This window comes from Lutra lutra, chromosome 9 (assembly GCF_902655055.1).
Source record: "Lutra lutra chromosome 9, mLutLut1.2, whole genome shotgun sequence".
NCBI lineage: Eukaryota > Metazoa > Chordata > Mammalia > Carnivora > Mustelidae > Lutra > Lutra lutra.
The window spans coordinates 54,013,121-54,033,618 of NC_062286.1; the positions used below are offsets into that span (position 1 = coordinate 54,013,121).

At 38.4% G+C, this 20,498-nt stretch overlaps 1 protein-coding gene across 2 annotated transcripts in view; it reads right to left on the minus strand.

Moving 5' to 3' along the window:
- GMCL1 (germ cell-less 1, spermatogenesis associated) overlaps positions 1 to 20,498 on the minus strand; it is a 40,011-nt gene that overhangs the window by 1,348 nt on the left and 18,165 nt on the right. For both annotated transcript variants that reach the window (XM_047746076.1, XM_047746078.1), the window contains 6 exons: positions 19,673 to 19,763; positions 17,599 to 17,736; positions 14,980 to 15,049; positions 12,228 to 12,303; positions 7,797 to 7,942; positions 5,088 to 5,175 (listed from right to left, as the gene is read on the minus strand). In XM_047746076.1, the coding sequence (XP_047602032.1) occupies positions 5,088 to 5,175; positions 7,797 to 7,942; positions 12,228 to 12,303; positions 14,980 to 15,049; positions 17,599 to 17,736; positions 19,673 to 19,763 (609 nt within the window). The remainder of the gene's footprint in view (positions 1 to 5,087; positions 5,176 to 7,796; positions 7,943 to 12,227; positions 12,304 to 14,979; positions 15,050 to 17,598; positions 17,737 to 19,672; positions 19,764 to 20,498) is intronic.

Genomic DNA, 20,498 nt, shown 5'->3' on the forward strand with positions numbered 1-20,498 from the left:
AAAACAAATGTATAGCTTTAATGACAAGACAAACAGAAAACAGAAAGCCAAACTGTTGAATTGAGTAAACAAAACTGTTGAATTGAGCTCAAACAAAGTTAAGAGCTTGCATCTCAAGTCTCAAAGTCATTGTTCTAATCTTGAAACTCCCATCAACTAGCTGTGACATTGGGCAAGTCAGTGACTTGTCAACTGCAGCTTCCTTATTGTAAAATAAATAAAACTACCCAACTCACATGATTATAGTGAGAATTAAATGAGACAATGCACATAGAGGACTCAGCAAAGCTGGCCAAGTATGAAATACTCAGTAATGGAAATTATTTTCACTATTGAAACATTTCTATCAAGTACCTACATATTTTATGAACAGATATAGTCAAGAAATAAATGGCAATTTGGCTTCATTTCCTGATGGCCTTTAGGTAGAGCAAATAAACGGAAGGAAGGTGGGAAGCCATTATTAGCACCAACAAGCATGGTTCCCATGTTCCCACTCTTGTCTGAGATTTTCCACTATCTCTAATGCAAACATATGATTTGTCTTTTGGAATGTAAAACACATTATCCTGTAAAAATTTCAGGCTCAGTTACATCAGTGCACAAGAGAATGCCCTGAAATCTCACAGAGACAGGATTTGATCCTATACCTGAGAGCCACAAATATAACCATCTCTCATTCTACAGATCTCCATTTGGAACCCTATATGAACAGCATTTGGTGAAAAGAGTGAGTCTTTAGAGTAAAAGGAGCAGCACTGGAACTTCTACTTTTTGAATCCTTAGATACATTTTCGGCAGTAATTTACATTAGTTTTGCCTTATTTTATGTATTTTGAAGAACACACTTTAAATATTAAACACTGTTTTTTTTATTTTTTACTACAGAAGATGCTCCTGCAATGGAGAGAGATTAACACTGGAACATGTGAATGACTGATGTAGGCTTAATTGGACATGGCTTCTGTATTGGGGGAAAAGCAAGAAAAATTGGATAAAGAAGGTAAGGAACACACACACATGTGCGTGCTGTATCTCCATATACAAGATAAACTGGATAAAGAAGGTAAGGAACACACGTGTGCGTGCACGCGTGTGCACACACACACACACACACACGATATCTCCAGATACCCCCAAACAGGGAAAGTGGTGTTTAAAGAAAAATGTTAGTGAATGAAAAGGGTGAGATGATGGGTCAAGTGAGGCAATCACCTGGGCTGATGGTATTAACAGGGTTAGCAGAGAGGAATGATGTCAAACATAGTTGGTCTTTAGAAGCTTGAGTCATCCTGGTCTTTATTTTTTAATTTTTTTTTAAGATTTTTTTTATTTGACAGAGATCACAAGTAGGCAGAGAGAGAGAGGGGGAAGCAGGCTCCCTGCTGAGCAGAGAGCCCCATGTGGGGCTCGATCCCAGAACCCTGGGACCATGACCTGAGCTGAAGGCAGAGGCTTTAACCCACTGAGCCACCCAGGCGCCCCCATCCTGGTCTTTAGAACCTTGAGTCAGCCCGGCCTAGACAAAGTCTGTAGCTATAACCCAGGTGAAGGCACACTTACAAAATTTGTTGAGGACATTTGTTTTGTCAATTTGTATATTTGATGATAAAAACGAAGATTCAGTGTTACAACAAAACAAAAACTCCAAGGAAGATTCTAGTATTTCAATATAGTTAGGGCTGGGGGTAGGGGAAGGTCTAAGTGCCAACTTTTGGATAAGAGGGGAGCCATGTGGACATTACTTGAGAGCTGGAAGGACAAACTGATTTCTGAGTATTAGGTTATACTAATTCCCAATCCCTATCCCCAAACTAGACAGATTTAATCTTGGCTTTACTAAACCTTTAATTCCATGTGAGAGCTCAATTTACATCTATGTTCGCACTGAAGCGCCTTAAGTTCCATTTTCTTTCCTCCACGACAGAGTGGAAGCTGAGAAGCCCATAGACAACAGCGTCAGACAGAATGGCAGCATCTTCCTAGGTTTCCATTTCTACTTCCAGACTAATTACTTCTCCATCTTCACAAATCCCTGCTTCTCTGAGGCTCACCACCTATTCTGTACTAGAGCTCTATTACTGCTCCACATGCTTCATCTAGGTCTGAATTCCAGGATCTATACATCTAAGCTCCACTGTAAGTCTTCACTTAGCTATAAAGCAGCTCCAATTCAAATCATCAGCTACTGGCTACTACCTCTTCTTTACGGGTCATCTCTACTTTCACTCTTGCAATTTGACTTTGACTCCCCATCCCAACTCTTGAATGTCTCATCAGGTTACTTTTTTTGCCCATCCCTCAAGTACCAGTGTCCCCTATGTTTCTGACCTGTTAGACGCCCTACATATTCCCTGGAAGCTATCTCATCCAGTCATTATTTCTTCCCCAGGCAATGCCTGTAAACCCCAGAAGCATTTATCCCCCACCCAACACACTTTTACCTCAATGCCCTCAAATTAAACATGGCTCAAACTGAATTCATCATCTATTCACCCATACTTGGTCATGTTCATTTTCCTTCCTATAATTCAAATCAAAGGAAAAACTACTATAAATCAAGACAGTAGGAACATTTTTTAAAAAAATATTTTATTTATTTATTTGTCAGAGAGAGAGAGCACAAGCAGGGGGAGCAGCAGAGGGAGAAGAAGACACCCAGATGAGCAGAGCCCGATGTGGGACTCAATCCCAGGACCTTGGGATCATGACCCAAGCCGAAGGCAAATCCTTAACCAACCAAGCACCCAGGCATCCCTAGGAACTATCTTTAACTGCTCTCTTACCTTCACACAATTAGGGACCAAATTCTATCAACTGCACTGCTTTATTTCTAGAACCCATCAACATTTCTTCAGCCCCATTGCTACCTTCCTTAAATTAAGGTTTTCATCCTTTATCTGGATTATAGCAATAGCTTCAAAATCATCTTTCACCTATTACCATGTCTCTAATCCTTCACACACATTGCTGAAATCCTTCATCTAATGCAAATCTAGTCTGCATAGTTCTGTAAGACAGCCAGCCATAAAATATACAAAAATCAGGGGCGCCTGGGTGGCACAGAACCTAGCACCCAGCAGGGACTCCAATGTTTCTGAATGAACAACTCAAGAAACACTTGAAATACAACTATTATCTTGGCCTGGTGTTTCCAAGTCTCTGGCTGCTTTGAGCCATGACAGAACTTTTTATGAAGTTCCAGGTAGAAAGTAAAGACAGCCATTGCTCATGCAGCTCCAGAGGGTGCCAGGGGGACCAACAGAGTTCTACTGAAGGCAGATTTGAACTTTTCTTTTTATATGTATCTACCTTCTCAAATATTATCTACCATGTGAGAGAGTCTGCTCTGTTGCTAGAATTGCAACAAGTGGAGGATCCTCTGTCAGAATGTGATTAAAGGAGTTCTCATACAGGCTATGTGAGGTTAGAACTATCACTTCAAGGTTCCTTGCAGTGCTAAATTCTGATATTCTGTCAGGGGCTCTTTGGTCTAAAGAAAACAGCTAATTTCTAATAATTTATGTGAACTATGGGCTCTGAATGCTTTACTAAAACAGTATGTCCCTTGGAATGGTGATTAGTTTTAATAGAAGTAAACTTCCTTAATATTTTTTAAAGATTATTTATTTAGGGGCGCCTGGGTGGCTCAGTGGGTTAAGCCTTTGCCTTCGGCTCAGGTCATGGTCTCAGGGTCCTGGGATCAAGCCCCACATCAGGCTCTCTGCTCTGCAGGGAACCTGCTTCATCCTCTCTCTCTCTGCCTGCCTCTCTGCCTGCTTGTGATCTCTCTCTGTCAAATACATAAAATTAAAAAAAAAAAAAAAAAGATTATTTACTTACTTGGGGGGGCGGGGAAACGTGTGAGAGCACGCGCTCGTGTGAGCAAGACACAGCATGTGTTCCAGTGAGCATGAGCAGCGCGGGGAGAGGCAGAGGGAGAAGCAGAAAGCCCACTGATCAGGGAGCCCATGCGGGGCTTGATCCCAGGACTGAGCTGAAGGTGTTTAACCAACTAAGCCACCCAGGTGCCCTTAAACTTCATTAATATTTTAACAGCTCTCATATTACTTTTCAAAAATGGTTTACTTTCTCATCATGACATTTTGGAACTTCAGCATGCATGTGATGTATGAAGAAACAAATTAAATAAACAGCTTTAGAGAGTGTTTTGGGAACATCACAGATGCTTGCTACTTTAGAAATCTGTTGTGCTAGAGGACAATGTTCTCGTAATATTCAGGAGCTATTGCAGACATACTGGATTATCTTCAAAGTGTTTTGCTATTAATCTATAAATAAATGCACTTATGAACACAATGGATAAAGCAATTAAGATTCCTAACTTTTAAAAGAAGTTATTCAGGATAAACAATTATTTACCAATTATCAGCTTTTCCCTGCCCCTCAAATCATATTTTGTTTTTTCTTTTTTTGTCTTAGCTCTACTTCTAATAAAATGGGGGTAAATTATGCATATGTGAACATGGTATTTCCATCTCTACCTTCAAAAAACTTTTCAATCGGGGCGCCTGGGTGGCTCAGTGGATTAAAGCCTCTGCCTTCGGCTCGGGTCATGATCCCAGGGTCCTGGGATCGAGCCCCGCGTCGGGCTCTCTGCTCAGCGGGGAGCCTGCTTCCTCCTCTCTCTCTGCCTGCCTCTCTGCCTCCTTGTGATTTCTGTCTGTCAAATAAATAAATAAATCTTAAAAAAAAAATAAAATAAAAAAAAAACAAAAAACAAAAAACTTTTCAATCAATCTTGGGGCACCTGGGTGGCTCAGTGGGTTAAGCCTCTGCCTTCGGCTCAGGTCATGGTCTCAGGGTCCTGGGAAAGAACCCCGCATCTGGCTCTGGGCTCAGCAGGGAGCCTGCTTTCCACTCCCCCCCGCCCCCGCCATCTCTGCCTGCCTCTCTGCCTACTTGTGATCTCTCTCTCTCTGTCGAATAAATAAATAAATAATCTTAAAAAAAAAAAAAAAACTTTTCAATCTTTAAATCAAATGTTAATTCTACTTAAGAATTTTCAAAAGAGGATTCACAGGACAAATCTTATAACCATACAATAGAAAAGTAATCAAACATACCTGATCTTTTTCAAGTGTAAGTATTTGATAGCCAGTTGTTCTACTACATATTAATTTTCCACTACTATCAAAAGAAGCCAAACGTAATCTAGGATTTAAAAAAATACAAATTAAAAAACAGACATATGGGTTTTTTTTAAGATTTGATTTTTAAGTATTTCTACACCCAACCTGGGGCTCAAACCCACAACCCCAAGATCAAGAATCTCATGCTCCTAAACATATGATTTTTGAACCACAGATTAATTTAAACAAGATCTCCCTCACTTGAATATTTACTTTTCTCTTCCAAATTCTTTAATTTGATAAAAGATTTTAGAAGTCTTTTCCAATTCTAAACTGATCCCCTTAGAGATTTGTAAGGTATGCTATTATACATATTTGGGATATAAATTAATTCATCTGTGTCTTTTTTATTATGGTAGAATATACATAAAATTTACCCTTTTAACCATCTCTAAGTATATAATTCTCAGCATTAAATACATTCACACTGTTCTAAAATCATCACTGCCATCCATCTCCAGAACTTTTTTTATCTTCCCATCTGAAAGTCTGTACCCAGCAAACACAAACTCCCCATTACCCCTACCTTGGTCTGGGACAACCACCATTCTACTTTCTCTATGAACTTGTCTACCTGAGGTACTGCATGAGTGGAATCATGTAGCATCTATTCTTTTGTGACTGGCTTATTTCACTTAACATAATGTCATCAAGGCTCATGTTGGTGCATGTATAAGAATTTCCTTCCATTTCAAGGCTGAATAAAATTCCACTGTAGGTACAGACAGTATCTACATGGACATCCTTGATGGACAATTGGGTTGCTTTCACTTTCTGGCCATTAAATAAGGCTGCTGCGAAAATGAACGTACTAATAATATCTTTGCCAGTCCTTCCGTACAATTCTTTTATCTATCTATCTATTTATTTAAAGATTTTATTATCTATTTGAGTGAGCAAGAGAGAACACAGGGGGAGGCGCAAAGGCAGATGGAGAAGCAGACTCCCCGCTGAGCAGGGGCCTGACATGGGGCTTGATTCTGGGACTCTAGGATCATGACCTGAGCTGAAGGTAGACACTTAACTGACTAAGCCACCCAGGCGCCCCCCTTCTTACAATTCTTTTGGGTAATACCCAGAGGAGGAATTGCTGGATCATATGGTAATTCTATGTTTAATTTTTTGAGGAAATGCCATTTCATTTTCCACAAAAGATAATACCATTTTACATTCCCACTAGCAAAGAACAAAGGTCCAATTTCTCGACATCCTCATCAACACTTTTTGTTTTTTGCTTTTTTTTAAAGATTTTATTTTTATTTATTTGTCAGAGAGAGAGAGAGTGCACACAGGCAGGCAGAATGGCAGGCAGAGGCAGGCAAGGAGCCCGATGTGGGACTCAATCCCAGGACACCAGGATCATGACCTGAGCTCAAGGCAGCTGCTTAACTGACTGAGCCACCCAGGCATCCCTGTTTTGTTTTTGATAATAACCATTCTAATGGGTTTGAAGTGGCACCTCATTGTGACTTTGATCTGCGTTTCTCTAATGATTAGTGATGTTGAGTATCTTTTCAAGAACCATCCTTTCATGCTTGAAAACATGTATATTGGCCATCTGCAGATCTTCTTTGGAGAAATGTTTAAATCCCCTGCCTATGTTTGAATGAGGCTGTTTGCTTTTTTGTTGTGGAGTTTTAGAGGAGTTCTCTAGATATTCAGGATATTAGCTCCTTATCAGATACATGGTTAGCAAATAATTTCTCCCATTCTCTCCACTGCCTAATTTTTATTCTTGTTGATAGTGTTCTTTGATACACAAGAGTTTTAAATTTTGATGAAATCCAATTCATTTTTTTTCTTTTGTTGCCTATGCTTTGGTGTCATACTGAAGAAATCATTGCCAAATCCAACGTCAAGTTTTCCCCCATCTCAGTCATTAAGCATCTGCCTTCGTTCACATCATGATCCCTGGGTTGTGGGATCGAGCTCCACATTGGGCTCCCAGCTTGCAGGAAGCCTGCTTCTCCCTCTCCCACTTCCCCTGCTTATGTTCCCTCTCTCACTGTCTCTGTCTCTCTGTGTCAAAGAAATAAATAAAATCTTAAAAAAAAAAAAAAAAAAAGCTTTCCCCCTATGTTTTCTTCCAAGAGTTGTTTTATAGTCTCAGCTCTTATGTTTAGGTCTTCGATCCATTTTGAGTTAATTTTTGCATATGGTGTAAGGTAAGTATAAATAAATATATGACTTTAAAAAATCTGCTCATAAAGCTATTTTCCAACTTGTCAGCATCCTCTCCAGTAAGATAGCCAGCTCAACCACCAGGCGAAGTTGGACATATGAAATCCCACAGAAAGTGAAGGACAATCCCAGACATGTTTTCCTAGAAAAATATCTTGCTGTCTTTCCATTCTGGACCTTTAATTTGCAAGAACAGCAGCAAGGCAACAGCTTCAAGCCTATCATCCATCTTACATCTTTTATATTCAGCCTATTCTTTCTGACACACTAGATCCAGACTTTTTGATTTTGATTATTACTAACATTTCACAGGAGAAGAACCTTACTATTTTCCTGCACTTTCATATATACTGTATCTTACCAAAACTCTACTGCTGCTGGCATAAATTATCAGGTTTTATTTTACTTCTTGTATTTTTTTTCTGGAGTGAGGAGGAGTGGGGCAGGGAAATTTCATCCTACCTAAATGCTATGCTCCTTCGAGGCTGTAAACTGACAGATCCACTACACGGCTGATTCAGCGTATTACGTTTGAAAATGATGTATCGATTGGTGTAAGTTACAAGCAGGTCAAAGCCGAAGTTAAAACCTGTCCACCGCCAGCAGTACTAAGAAATACAAAAGAGAAAGATTTACTTCAGTTTATCATACTAGCAAGTCATAAATTAAAAAGTTCAAAATGTCTTTTCTTTCTTTAACTCACTCCAAATATTTCTCTCTCATGCTTACCTTTCCCTTAGGGCTTACCACACAGACTATATCTGTGAATATATATAAAGGTTTACCACATGGGTACAGTATATTTCAGAGCCAGAAAAGCAGCCTTTATGATTGACATTCTTTAAGGTACTTTCCTATTATCACCTGTTTGTGATCTGTTTTGTTATGTCTCTACACAATTCTATCGTAAGTAATAAGGCTTTTCACTGCAACTCTAAGGGAGGTATAACTTAGGGGGGCTAGGACTCTATAAGGAGATAGGAAGATCCCACTAAAACCCACCTTGCTTTAAAAATACTCTAAATTCCTTAAATAACTAACTGACACGTACACATGAGTACTTTATTTTTTAAAGTTTATTTAGTAATCCCTATATCCAATGTGGGGCTCATGACCCTGAGATCAAGAGTTGCATGCTCTTCTGAGTCTGCGAGGCACCTAACAACTGAATTATTTTAAATACTAATATGGGGTCCACACGTTTGTTTCATCTATCACCCAATAGTTAATGGAATATTAAGAAAGCTGGTATAGTATAGTAAAGGAAAATTAGAGCTTCAAGTGTTTGGTCGACATTCTGAATTACAACATATGTGCCAAGTACTGCTCTAGGCATAGAACAACAGCAAGTTTCTGCCCTGGTAGAATGTGTATTTTAATATGTGTATATGTTTGTGTGGAAGGAATAGATGGAATAGAATGGAAGAGAACAAAACAGAATAAAATGTCAGGAGAGAGTGACAGGATAGGGAAGGAGGGCCTAGCTAGGAAGCCTGCTGGTTCAGACAGGTGGTCAGGGAAAGCCTCTCCATGGAGATACTAGGTGAGCTGGGCGCTGAGTCAACTAAGGGGCAGACCAGTAACTATCTAGGAAAAGGGTGACTTAGGCAAAGAGAACAATAAGAAGGGCTATGTGACTAGGGCAGTCACGTGGGTGGACAGAAGATGGGGATAAGTTCAGAGAGTCGGTCAGGGGTCAGAAAATGTTAAGGCCTAGAAGTCCAAAGTAAGGAAGAGCGTGCATTTCTTCTAAGTGCAGTAAGAGGCTGATGGAAAGTTTTAGGGAGGGAAGTAACATGATCTAACTTGCATTTTAAAAAGATGACTTTGGCTGCTATATGGAAAACATGTAGGAGAGCAAAAGTGAAAGCAGGGAGAGCATTATGAGGCTATTACCATAGCCCAGGCAAGAGATAATGCTGGCTTGGACTTGGATAGTAGTGGCAGACAAGCTAAGAATAGATTTCACAAGCAGAGCCCGGAAGAATTTTTTATGAACACCAGTTGTGGTATTTAAGAAAGAAATATCCGAAGTTTGGAGCTTATTCAATGATTAACAGAGGGGCCATTTATGGGTTAGAGAATTACTTGGAAAGGAGAAAGTCTGGGGATGAAAATCAGAGTGCAGCTTGGGACTATTTTATCCAGGATGCCACTAGGATTCTAAGAAAGATGTTGAGTGAATAGCTACAAATGTGAATCTGGAGTTAGAAGTCATCAGTGTGAAGTCATGGGAACTAGATGATATCACTTTGGAGTGAGCTTTCACAGGGAAGAAGTCCAAGCACTGAGCTTCTAGTCATACCAACATTTGCTGAGAAAGAGAAGGATCTAGGCAAAGACTTAGAAGCCACTGAATTGGGAAGAAAACCAGCAGGATATGCTGTCCTGGAAGTCAAATGGAGAAAATCTCTAATAAAGAGTGAGTGCAGGGCGCCTGGGTGGCTCAGTGGGTTAAGCTGCTGCCTTCGGCTCAGGTCATGATCCCGGTGTCCTGGGATCGAGTCCCACATCGGGCTCCTTGCTCAGCGGGGAGCCTGCTTCTCTCTATGCCTTTCCCTAACACTTCACCTGCTTGTGCACTCTCTCTCTGACAAATAAATAAATAAAATCTTTAAAAAAAAAAAAAAAAAAAAGAGTGAGTGCAGATGTATCACGTCGCCAAGAACTTTTGGAAGACTAAAAGCTAACTACCTGACCTGGCAATGTGGAAATCACTGTGAAAACAGCATGGCAGTTTCACTGGAGTTCACTGCGATAAATGAATTGGAGTGAATTCAAGAGAGCATCAGAAAACAGGAAGTAGAGACAAATATGGGTAACTTTTGCAATGAGTTTTTTTGCTTAAAAGAGATGCACAGAAATGGGAGTGGTAGCGAGAGAAGAATGTGGAGTCAGGGTGTGGTTCCAGATGGGTGGTGGTATGGTATGGTATATGCTCAATGAGAATGACCCAGTAGAAGAGAAAAACTGATGATGCAGAACAGAGAGGTGAAAACTGTAGGAGCAAAGCTTCTGAATAGGTGAGAAGGGATGGAGTTTTTTATGAGGGGAGGGGATGGACGAGGACAGTAGCAGACGGTTCATCCATTCCAGTAAGAGGAAAAGCACGACACACAGCTATAGCTGCAGGTAGATGGCAGAACTGCTGGGTAGGAGGATAAGTAGACTCTCTTCGTATTGCTTTCATCTTTTGAGTGATGAAAGAAACAAGGTCATAGATAAGAATGAGGGTGGTGGCACTGTCCCTTTTAAAGAAGGTCTGAGAGGTACTCAAAGACTGGCAGATGAATTCACTAGGGAAATATAGGAGGATCCCCATGCAGCACCTGTTTGAAGTTTACAGTTACAAACATTCAAGTAACTCCTGGTGGGGGGGGTACACTGTTTTTCTTTAGTCATAACCATCTGTTTGGAAGCAGGCGTAGAGTGCATATCAAGTCAGGATTTAATAAGAATTGGAGTTTAGCTAGCTGAGCTTGACGAGAGTAAAAAGAGAAGTTAAGAGTATTAGCAAAGGACCAATTTTAAGATGGAACATAAAATGTAAGTCAAGTAAAGAAAGAAATAGCAAGGTGGTGAGAGGATAATGGGAAAAAGGTAATAAGAACAATGTATTGTGCACCCCACTGGAGTTAAAAAATTGCTGGGAGTCCAGGTTCTAGAAAGAGAGTGCTAGAAGGAAAAAGAATTAGAGTCTGAAAATGATATGCTTGAAATGGCGATTCTGAAGGGGATGTATTATTTAGTAAAGCAAAACCTGAGGATCTGTGTCCAGGAAATGGGTACTGGAGGTAGGATAGAGCATAAGATCACTGTGGGGAGGAAGGTCAGGGAACAGAGATGCTGAAATCACCATGACTGGTGACAAGAACAGTGATAAATACAGATAGCCCTGTGAATGATGGCTACAATAAAGGTCATGACTGGTGTAGTAGAAGCATGTGCTTCAAAGGAGCTGTGGCTCAATGAAGGGTGAGGGAGGAACAAGTTGTGGAAGCAGAAACAAGTAAGACTAAGAAATAAAGACACTTACGTATTCCCCTTTCATATGCTGCTAACATTTACCACAATTATGAATGCAAACATAATTAACTTCTAAAAACAAAGAAGTTACAATAAGGGAAAATTTAGGAGAAAAATAATGAATGGTTGTCTAAATTAGGCTGAATTATTATTATTTGTTAAAGGGGGAGGGGCAGAAGGAGAAGAGAGAGAGAACCTTAACAGTTTCCACGCCCAGTGCATGAGTCTGATGAGGGGCTTGATCTCACAGTCCTGAGGTCATGTCCTAAGCTGAAATCAAGAGTCGGATATTTAATTGACTGAGCCACTCAGGCACCCCAGGCTGAATTATTTTTTAAGATGAAAACTACAATTAGAGTGGGATTTTAAAAAATGTAGTTCATGTCCCATTAAAATCAATTTAATGAGTCACAATAAGCTTTTCTAAAAAATTAAATACAAAATAGGACCTTTGGACACAGCAACAGTTAAGTACTATTTCACAGTACTTTTGTTTCACTTATATACATTTATATATGGTGATAATGAAAAACAGAAGTCTAAATGTGGGTAGCAAAGGGTTTGAATGTCTTTAAGGTAACTGTAAAATAGAAAGAATCACTTTTAACTATGTAACAGCTCCCATATAATTTCTTACTTATCTTAATTTCTGGATTGCTAAGGGATCTTCTTCTTTCTCTTAGTGGGACACAAAAAGTTCAACAGCCTCATGCAACACAACTGAGCACCTAACTTCCTGTCCAGGAGATCAAGCTATAAAAACTACCAGAAAAGCTCTTCTAAGGAATGATTGTTACTGAAAGTGCATTTTGCACTAATAGTATTACAATTTGCATGAGAATGTTAAGAGTCATAACCCATACTTACTTCCCCATCTTTGGCAAGCTTTCTACCACACCTCATGCTATTTCCCTCTAGTTCTTCTTTATTGATTTCTTGAGGCCTAGAAATACACATAAAATGTGAATCTCATAGAAAATAGGCAATAGTTTAAAAATAATTGTTTAGTTTAAAAGAACAGAAAAACTTGCTAATAGATTTAAAAATACCTTTTTGTGTTATAGATATAATAAGAATACATGGATTAAATCTAGCCTATTGCCTTTGCTTAAAAATAATTAATGTTTCATTTATTGCCCTGACTTCTAGAATACTTTTTTTTTTTAAATTTAATTTATTTATTTGTCAGACAGAGATCACAAGCAGGCAGAGAGACAGGCAGAGAGACAGGCAGAGATAGAGGAAGGGAAGCAGGCTCCCGGCCAAGCAGAAAGCCTGATACGGGGCTCGATCCCAGGACCCTGGAATCATGACCTGAGCCTAAGGCAGAGGCTTTAACCCACTGAGCCATGCAGGTGCCCCTAGAATACTTTTTATTAGGGCTTGGCCCAACCAGAGAAGAGGGGAAAAATGTCTATGAGAAACTGTGATCAAGGAAATAAAACACTCAAAATTCTAACTACTAAGTAAAGTACGTTAAAATCTATTATTTAAGATGTGACAGTTTCATCTACCATTGGACATTACTGTTTCATATCCAAGCCATCTTTTACGTAGTATAACCATGCAAACTCAGGATTTAATAGAAACAGCTGTAGAACTGGTTCCCTACTTTAAAAATCTTAACCAATCTAGAAAAACACTTTTGTTTCAAGTTATGATTACAAAAAATGCATTATTATTAGCTTGGAATTCCAAATGATAAAAGTAATATAATATATTCATCATATACAACATTTATTAAGTGCCTAGATACTGGGGACATCATCATCACCAAACTAAAATACTGAAATACAATATATAAAAAATACATAAATGTATATAAAACTAATAAAACATGTCCTTGATACCCAAGAGTTTAGTCTAGTAGAGAACTAGACATATAAGTAATAATTAAAATAATGTGGAGAGTGTTGTGATGTTAGGAGCACAAAGAAGGCAGATTTACTGCCTGGGATTAGAGGGGGCTCATCACAGAGGAGGTATCACTTGTGCCTGAAAAGGAGTTTGTTGGGGTAGAGGTCAGGGGTGGGATTCTATGCAGGTGAAGGGCATTCCAGGTAGAAGGTATAGTAGGTAAGAAGAATCTGGAGCATAAAAATTACCAAATGTATGAAGAATTTAGTACGGCTAGAGCCTAAGATGAGCATGTGATGGGATTAAGTGAAAGACATTTGGGATGGACTGTGGACGGGCTCCCCACGCTATGCTAATAAGAGTTTCAACTTTTCCTGTAGATGGTAGAGAGTTTCTAGGCATTAGTTCTGTTACTTTCACATTTTTTATTATGAGCCCCGCATCGGGCTCTCTGCTCAGCAGGGAGCCTGCTTCCCTCTCTCTCTGCCTGCCTCTCTGTCTACTTGTGATCTCTGTATGTCAAATAGATAAATAAAATCTTTAAAAAAAAAAGAAAATATTTCATATATTACAAAAGGCTTCAAATCTGAATTTCATTAAATAATTAACTTTCTATTTGTTGTTTTTTTATTATTTCTATTTCAACAATCTTACTATATTTATGTAGGATAAGAGTGCTGTGAATATATTTGGAAAAAGATCAAAAATAAATTATCAATAAAGCAGAAACCAAGAATCCTGGAAAATAACCTCATAATCATTACCATGAGTTTGTATAACACTTTCATACAGTCACTGTTTGGATATAAACATAACAGGTCATATATTTTAGCAGGTCTTTTGGTGTATAAAAATGGGTTAAAAGAGATTGGGGCAAAAATGTCAACCTTAAGGCCTCTTCCACATACACTCTTGGATTTTCTGTCTGCTCACACGGTCTATACCAAGGAGCCAGTATATAGATCAAATAATGAGTATGGAAGCACGTCTGTGACCTGCAAAGCACATCAAAAGAACAGATAATCTGCTTTCTCTTCAGATGAAAAAAGCACAGAAATATTTTTTCAGGGGGGCATCTATAACTGGATTATGTCAACTCATTTCAGACTCAAAGGTCTTCAAAACACTTATTAGCTAATTAGTAAGAATTAGAATTTTATAATACTACCACAAATAAAAGTAGCTTTACCTACATAGAAATATGAAAATCAGGCTTGGCGGAAGCATTATTCCAAGTTATATTTCCGTATGTTGAAAGAAAATCATTATACAACACTAGGTGAAACAGTTTATGAATTACTCAATTTTTACAAATACAGCAAATGACTATTCAAACAGTCCATTAATTGACCAGAAAGATTATTAATAATATTGATCATGTTACAGAAATATAAGAATAAAAATTGATTAATGATCTTTTTTCTACTTTAACATCTCTCAATTTTTCAATATAATAAATGCATTTAAAAATTCACAGCAGAGTCGGGGCGCCTGGGTGGCTCAGTGGGTTAAAGCCTCTGCCTTCGGCTCAGGTCATGATCCCAGGGTCCTGGGATCAAGCCCCGTGTCGGGCTCTTTGCTCAGCGGGGAGCCTGCTTCCTCCCCCCACCCCTCTCTGCCTGCCTCTCTGCCTACTTGTGATCTCTATCTGTCAAATAAATAAATAAATAAAAATCTTTAAAAAAAAAAAATTCACAGTAGAAAACCCCTGTTTGGGGTCTGTTTGCTTTTTACCAACAGTGCTATGATCTAACATACTTACCCCACCTCACTGTCTTGTTCTGCCCGGAGCATAGCAAGCCACTGCTGTTTGTACACTGAAGACAGCCATTCTAAAATAGAAAAATAAGCATAAAAGAATAATAATAAATATTGAAGAACATAAAGCATTTAAAAATCTTAAGAACTTGATAAAATTGTTACTTTTTTAAAAAAGATTTTATTTACTTATTGGACAGGCAGAGATCACAAGTAGGCAGAGAGGCAGGCAGAGAGGGGGTGGAGGGGGAAGCTGGCTCCCCGCTGAGCAGAGAGCCCAATGTGGGACTCGATCCCAGGACCCTGAGATCATGACCTGAGCCCGAAGGCAGAGACTTAACCCACTGAGCCACCCAGGAGCCCCGACCATTTCTAAACTCAAGTTTAAAATAGCAATAAATAAAGCTGGTAGTTTATATTTTATAAAAATGCTATAACAGTATGGGCTTAATGATTTTAGTGTGGTAAAGGCTATTTTGCTTTCCTTTAGGATAGACCCTACTTAGATTACATGCATTTATTATTTTCTAAAAGATTTTATTTATTTATTTATTTGACCAAGGTGGGGTGGGGTAGAGAGTGTACAAGCAGGGAAAGCAACAGAGGGAGAAGGAGAAGCAGGCTCCTCACTGACCAGGGAGCCCAATGTGGGGCTGGATCCCGGGACCTTGGGATCATGACCTTGGTCGAAGGCAGATACTTAACCTACTCAGCTACCCAAGGCGCCCCAGATTACATGCATTCAAATTAGGACTTAAATCTTTAGTTAAAAGTAGATTCTTGCATTTAATAGTTTCCTTTTCATAGATCATATTAATTTTTGTAAGAAACATACCTAAAGTAATATTTTCAGTTTTTATGTAACTTTTATAGAAAACTGAATAAACTGTTTTATTAAATTATCTAAAAATAATAACTAATTAGTGGGAGATAAATTATCAGATATATCATGCATACTCAAAATATAATTTTGGGGGGTGCCTGCATGGCACAGTTGGTTTAAGCATCCAACTCTTGGTTCCAGCTCAGGCTGTAATCTCAGGGTTGTGAGACAGAGCTCTACCTTGGCACTCGGCGTGAAGTCTGCCTGAGATTCTCTCTTCCCCTCCCTCTGCCCCTCCTGCCTGTTAGCTCACTCTCTCTCTAAAATAAATAAATCTTTAAAAAATAATTTTGGCATATTAGATTTAGGTAACATATTAAAAAGATATTTTTTTAAAAGATTTTATTTATTTATTTGACAGACAGAGATCACAAGTAGACAGAGAGGCAGGCAGAGAGAGAGAGAGGGAAGCAGGCTCCCCGCTGAGCAGAAAGCCCAATTCGGGACTCGATCCCAGGACCCTGAGATCATGACCCAAGCCGAAGGCAGCGGCTCAACCCACTGAGCCACCCAGGCGCCCCTAAAAAGAGATTTTAATTCAGTCTAAATGGAATAAAAGTTATAATTTTTTCCTTTAATAAAGCAAACCATTTTTTGTATAAGTCTATGTAAAGCTAAAATTTTAACGAAATTTATTAATAATATAGGTAGACTTGGCTTAGTACCATATTTATTTTTCTTCTTTTATTTATTCCCAACCAAATGTTGTATAAGTATACTTCAAATACTTCAACACTTTTTTTTTTTAAAGATTTTATTTATTTATTTGACAGAGAGCGATCACAAGTAGGCAGAGAGGCAGGCAGAGAGAGAGAGAGGGAAGCAGCCTCCCTGCTGATCAGAGAGCCTGATGCGGGACTCGATCTAGGACCCTGAGATCATGATCCGAGCTGAAGGCAGAGGCTTTAACCCACTGAGCCACCCAGGCGCCCCTCAACACTCATTTTTTTTTTTTTAAAGATTTTATTTATTTATTTGACAGACAGATCACCAGTAGGCAGAGAGGCAGGCAGAGAGAGGGGAGGAAGCATGCTGAGCAGAGAGCCCGATGTAGGGCTTGATCCCGGGACCCTGAGATCATGACCTGAGCTGAAGGCAGAGGCTTAACCCACTGAGCCACCCAGGTGCCCCTCAACACTCATTTTTAAAAGTCTGGTCTAGAGGTAAAAATCCAGAAAAAATAATAGAAGGGAAAGTCAAGTTGGGTCCAAAACAATCCTAGTGAAGCATCTCAGAAAATGAATCACACTTATTTTGCATATTAATAAACTGCATATGGCCCATTCAAAAAATAAAGTAAAAGTCTGGTCTAAAATAGTATACTAGGTAATCAGATTAAAGAACATCCATAATAATATATAAACTTGGTACATAATATACTTTTGTTTTTATTTCAATGTATACATATTAATAAAGAGGACTAGAAGAATTCATCAAGATACTCATTCTAGATGATGGGATTAGTTTCTCTTTGCTCATATTTAAAACAAAACAAAACTGTATCACAAAAACTAGAATCATTTAAATAGCCTGGGTAGTGCTTAAAGGGAAAATACTCAATATAGAATGTGAACACAGAAAATTACCTATGTAGTATGATTTCACTTTGGTACAAAAATGTGTAATCTTTTTGGGATTAAAGGTAATTTCTATTCTCTTTTTACTCTTTTCTATGACATGTATTACTATTATAATCAGAAAGATAATACTTAAAGTCATAATTAAGTCATGTTCTCTTACCTGAAGGTACTAGAGAATCTTGTTCAATAATTCTTGCAGAGGCCAAATCACTGATGATATACTGTAACCTTAAATGTCTGAATACTGACACAAATGGTTTTCCTTGTTCAGTTTCAAGGAAGGTCATACCTTCAAAATCTATAAAAAACAGTTTAAATTCAATAGGCATTGTTTTCAAATCTATTTTATTCCTAAACGTTTTTATGGGCAGGGAGATACACACACACACATACACACACATACACACACATACACACACGTGCATGCACATGCACATACACACAGATATACACACATGTATGTCGATTAGAGCACAAACTAGTTTTCAAAGATTATATAAACCAGTGGTATATGGATAAAAACTTAGAGATTTAGGAAGAAGCCCCAGGAAATTAATTTTGGTCCCAAGTGGCCTTTGGGCTAGGAATTCAGGTGTACACCTAGTTCTGGGGTTTGGAGCTTTCAGTGCCTCAGGGTTTGGGAAAGGATGGTTTGAGAACAGTAGTTAGGGTTACAGTATCTCTCTAGAAACCCTCTTCCCAGGGACTGAACACTCCAGTGGAACTCCAAAGCTCAAATGCCAAACGTAAGGGTCTTCATAAGATACGCAGGACATGGATTTGTCTCTTGGGGTTCATCTAATTTTTGTTTTAGCTACACGTGATAAACACTACTAGTTAATACATTAATTCTCTTAAAATACAAAATACGATACAAAGACACTATAGCCATTGATTTGCAACAGATGTATTGAAATAGTTCAATACTAACTAAAATCGAATGATATATTGTCTAGTGGTATGCTGGAGATGGCTTGCACTGGCTTATAGAAGCTGATGGTGTGCATTTCATCTCTCAACTAGGCATTCAGTGTCAATGATGTCATATTGGTGGCTTGGAACTGGCCACACTGTGAGAATTTGTATCATGGAAATTTTAAAACACTGCAAATCAGGGATTATTTTTTTCAGAGACAAGTATATTAAGACATACATACGTAATGCAATAGCATTTTTTTTAAGGGAATAATAAACACAAAATTCAAGATAGTGGTTGGGAAAGTCAGAGAGACACAACAGGAGAGAAGCACAGGAGTAGACTGAAGTTACAAATGTTCTAGTCCTTGAAGATTAGTTTGTGGGGGTTCAATATATTACTAAAAATAATCAAAAAAGGTGGCCATGCATGGGCTAAAAATGACTGTGAACTAAGAAAATCATGAACTAAGGATTATGATTTACCCACTTCTTTGCACCTAAAGTTTTTTCCCTATTATCTGTTTTAGCAAAGTAAAAAATAAATACATTGCATGTTCCACCTCTATCCCAGTAAGAATTTAATGGCAGTAGATTTTTTTTTTTTAAAGATTTTATTTATTTATTTGACAGACAGAGATCACAAGTAGGCAGAGAAGCAGGCAGAGAGAGAGGAGGAAGCAGGCTCCCTGCTGAGCAGAGAGCCCGATGCACTTGATCCCAGGACCCTGGGATCATGACCTGAGCTGAAGGCAGAGGTTTTAACCCACTGAGCCACCCAGGCGCCCCAATGGCAGTAGATCTTTATGAATTTATTCAGATCAGTCTTCTCTGAGAATCTGACAAAAATTATGGAAGTTCTCACCTTGCAAAACAGATACAACACAAGCATATATATAAAGTTCTGCATACACTTTTGGGGGTTAGTGACATACCGAAGCCTGTAGATGGGACCCCCCTTTGTTAAGAACTGTTGCCTGATAGACAGGGTTAATGTGTTACAGAAAATTCAGTGTGGTCAAACAAAATACAAATGTAATCACCAGGACTTGTTGGTGATAAAATAGGAAAGGTGATACTTTGGGGAGTCAAACTATAGTGTTATTCAAGGAATAATAATTCAGTTAATACAAGCAAGGCATTTTTCTTATCCAGCTTTACTTTTCTCAATTTAAATTAGGGGCTGAATTAGATAACTGCTTAAAGTCTTCACCAGATCTAAAATTCTCTAGGTCTACAAATAAGTTAGGACCTGATTTTAATAAATTTCAATTAAAAAGACCCTCAAAACAAGTGCTTAATAAAAATTTCAGGCATACCTTTTCTCCTCTTAGAAAACCAGACATCTGTTTCGGTCAAAAGTTGTTTTAAAGATCCATTCCATGAAGGCACAAGTTGAAGGAACATCCACTAGGTTAAAAAAGCAAATTTAAGAAAAAATTATAAGATTTCATCATGTTACAATTTTACATTCATACTGCTTCCACCTTAAAAAATTTAATTTCTAGTACATGAAACTGAAAGAAATAGAACTGTTATATGAATGCTTACAAGCTTTAAATTCATCATAGCTCTGGGGCACCTGGGTGGCTCAGTCGGTTAAGCATCAGACTCTGGACTTCAGCTCATGTCATGATCTTAGGGTTGAGACTGAGCCCTACATTGGGCTCCACACTGTATTGAGCCTGCTTAAGATTCTCTCTCTTCCTCACTCCTTCTTCCTCGCTCTCCCTTTGCCCCTCTTTCCCTTTCATCATGGTCCAAAGGTCCATAGTCCTTTAATCATGGTCCAATGATAAAAACTAAAACAGTGTGTGATAAAGAATAAATGAATTCCTGAAGTATTTAAGGCCTCAAACGCAATATAGTTACACAATTAAAATGTTAAAGGTTTAATATATATTACATTAGTGATTTTACACTCATTTATTCTACTCATCTATTAACTCAATTTTGCTAAGTATCATTAAGGTTATAAAATAATCCTAATTACTAATATTAATTTAATAGATAATTTGATAATAATTTATTTAAAAAGGGAAAAAGGAGTTTCTTATTGTTTTATTACTGTTGAGATAGTATACAGACCAGTTAGGGGTATGGGTTTTTAAATCCTTCCCCTGCCAATTACAGCTGGGCAAATTA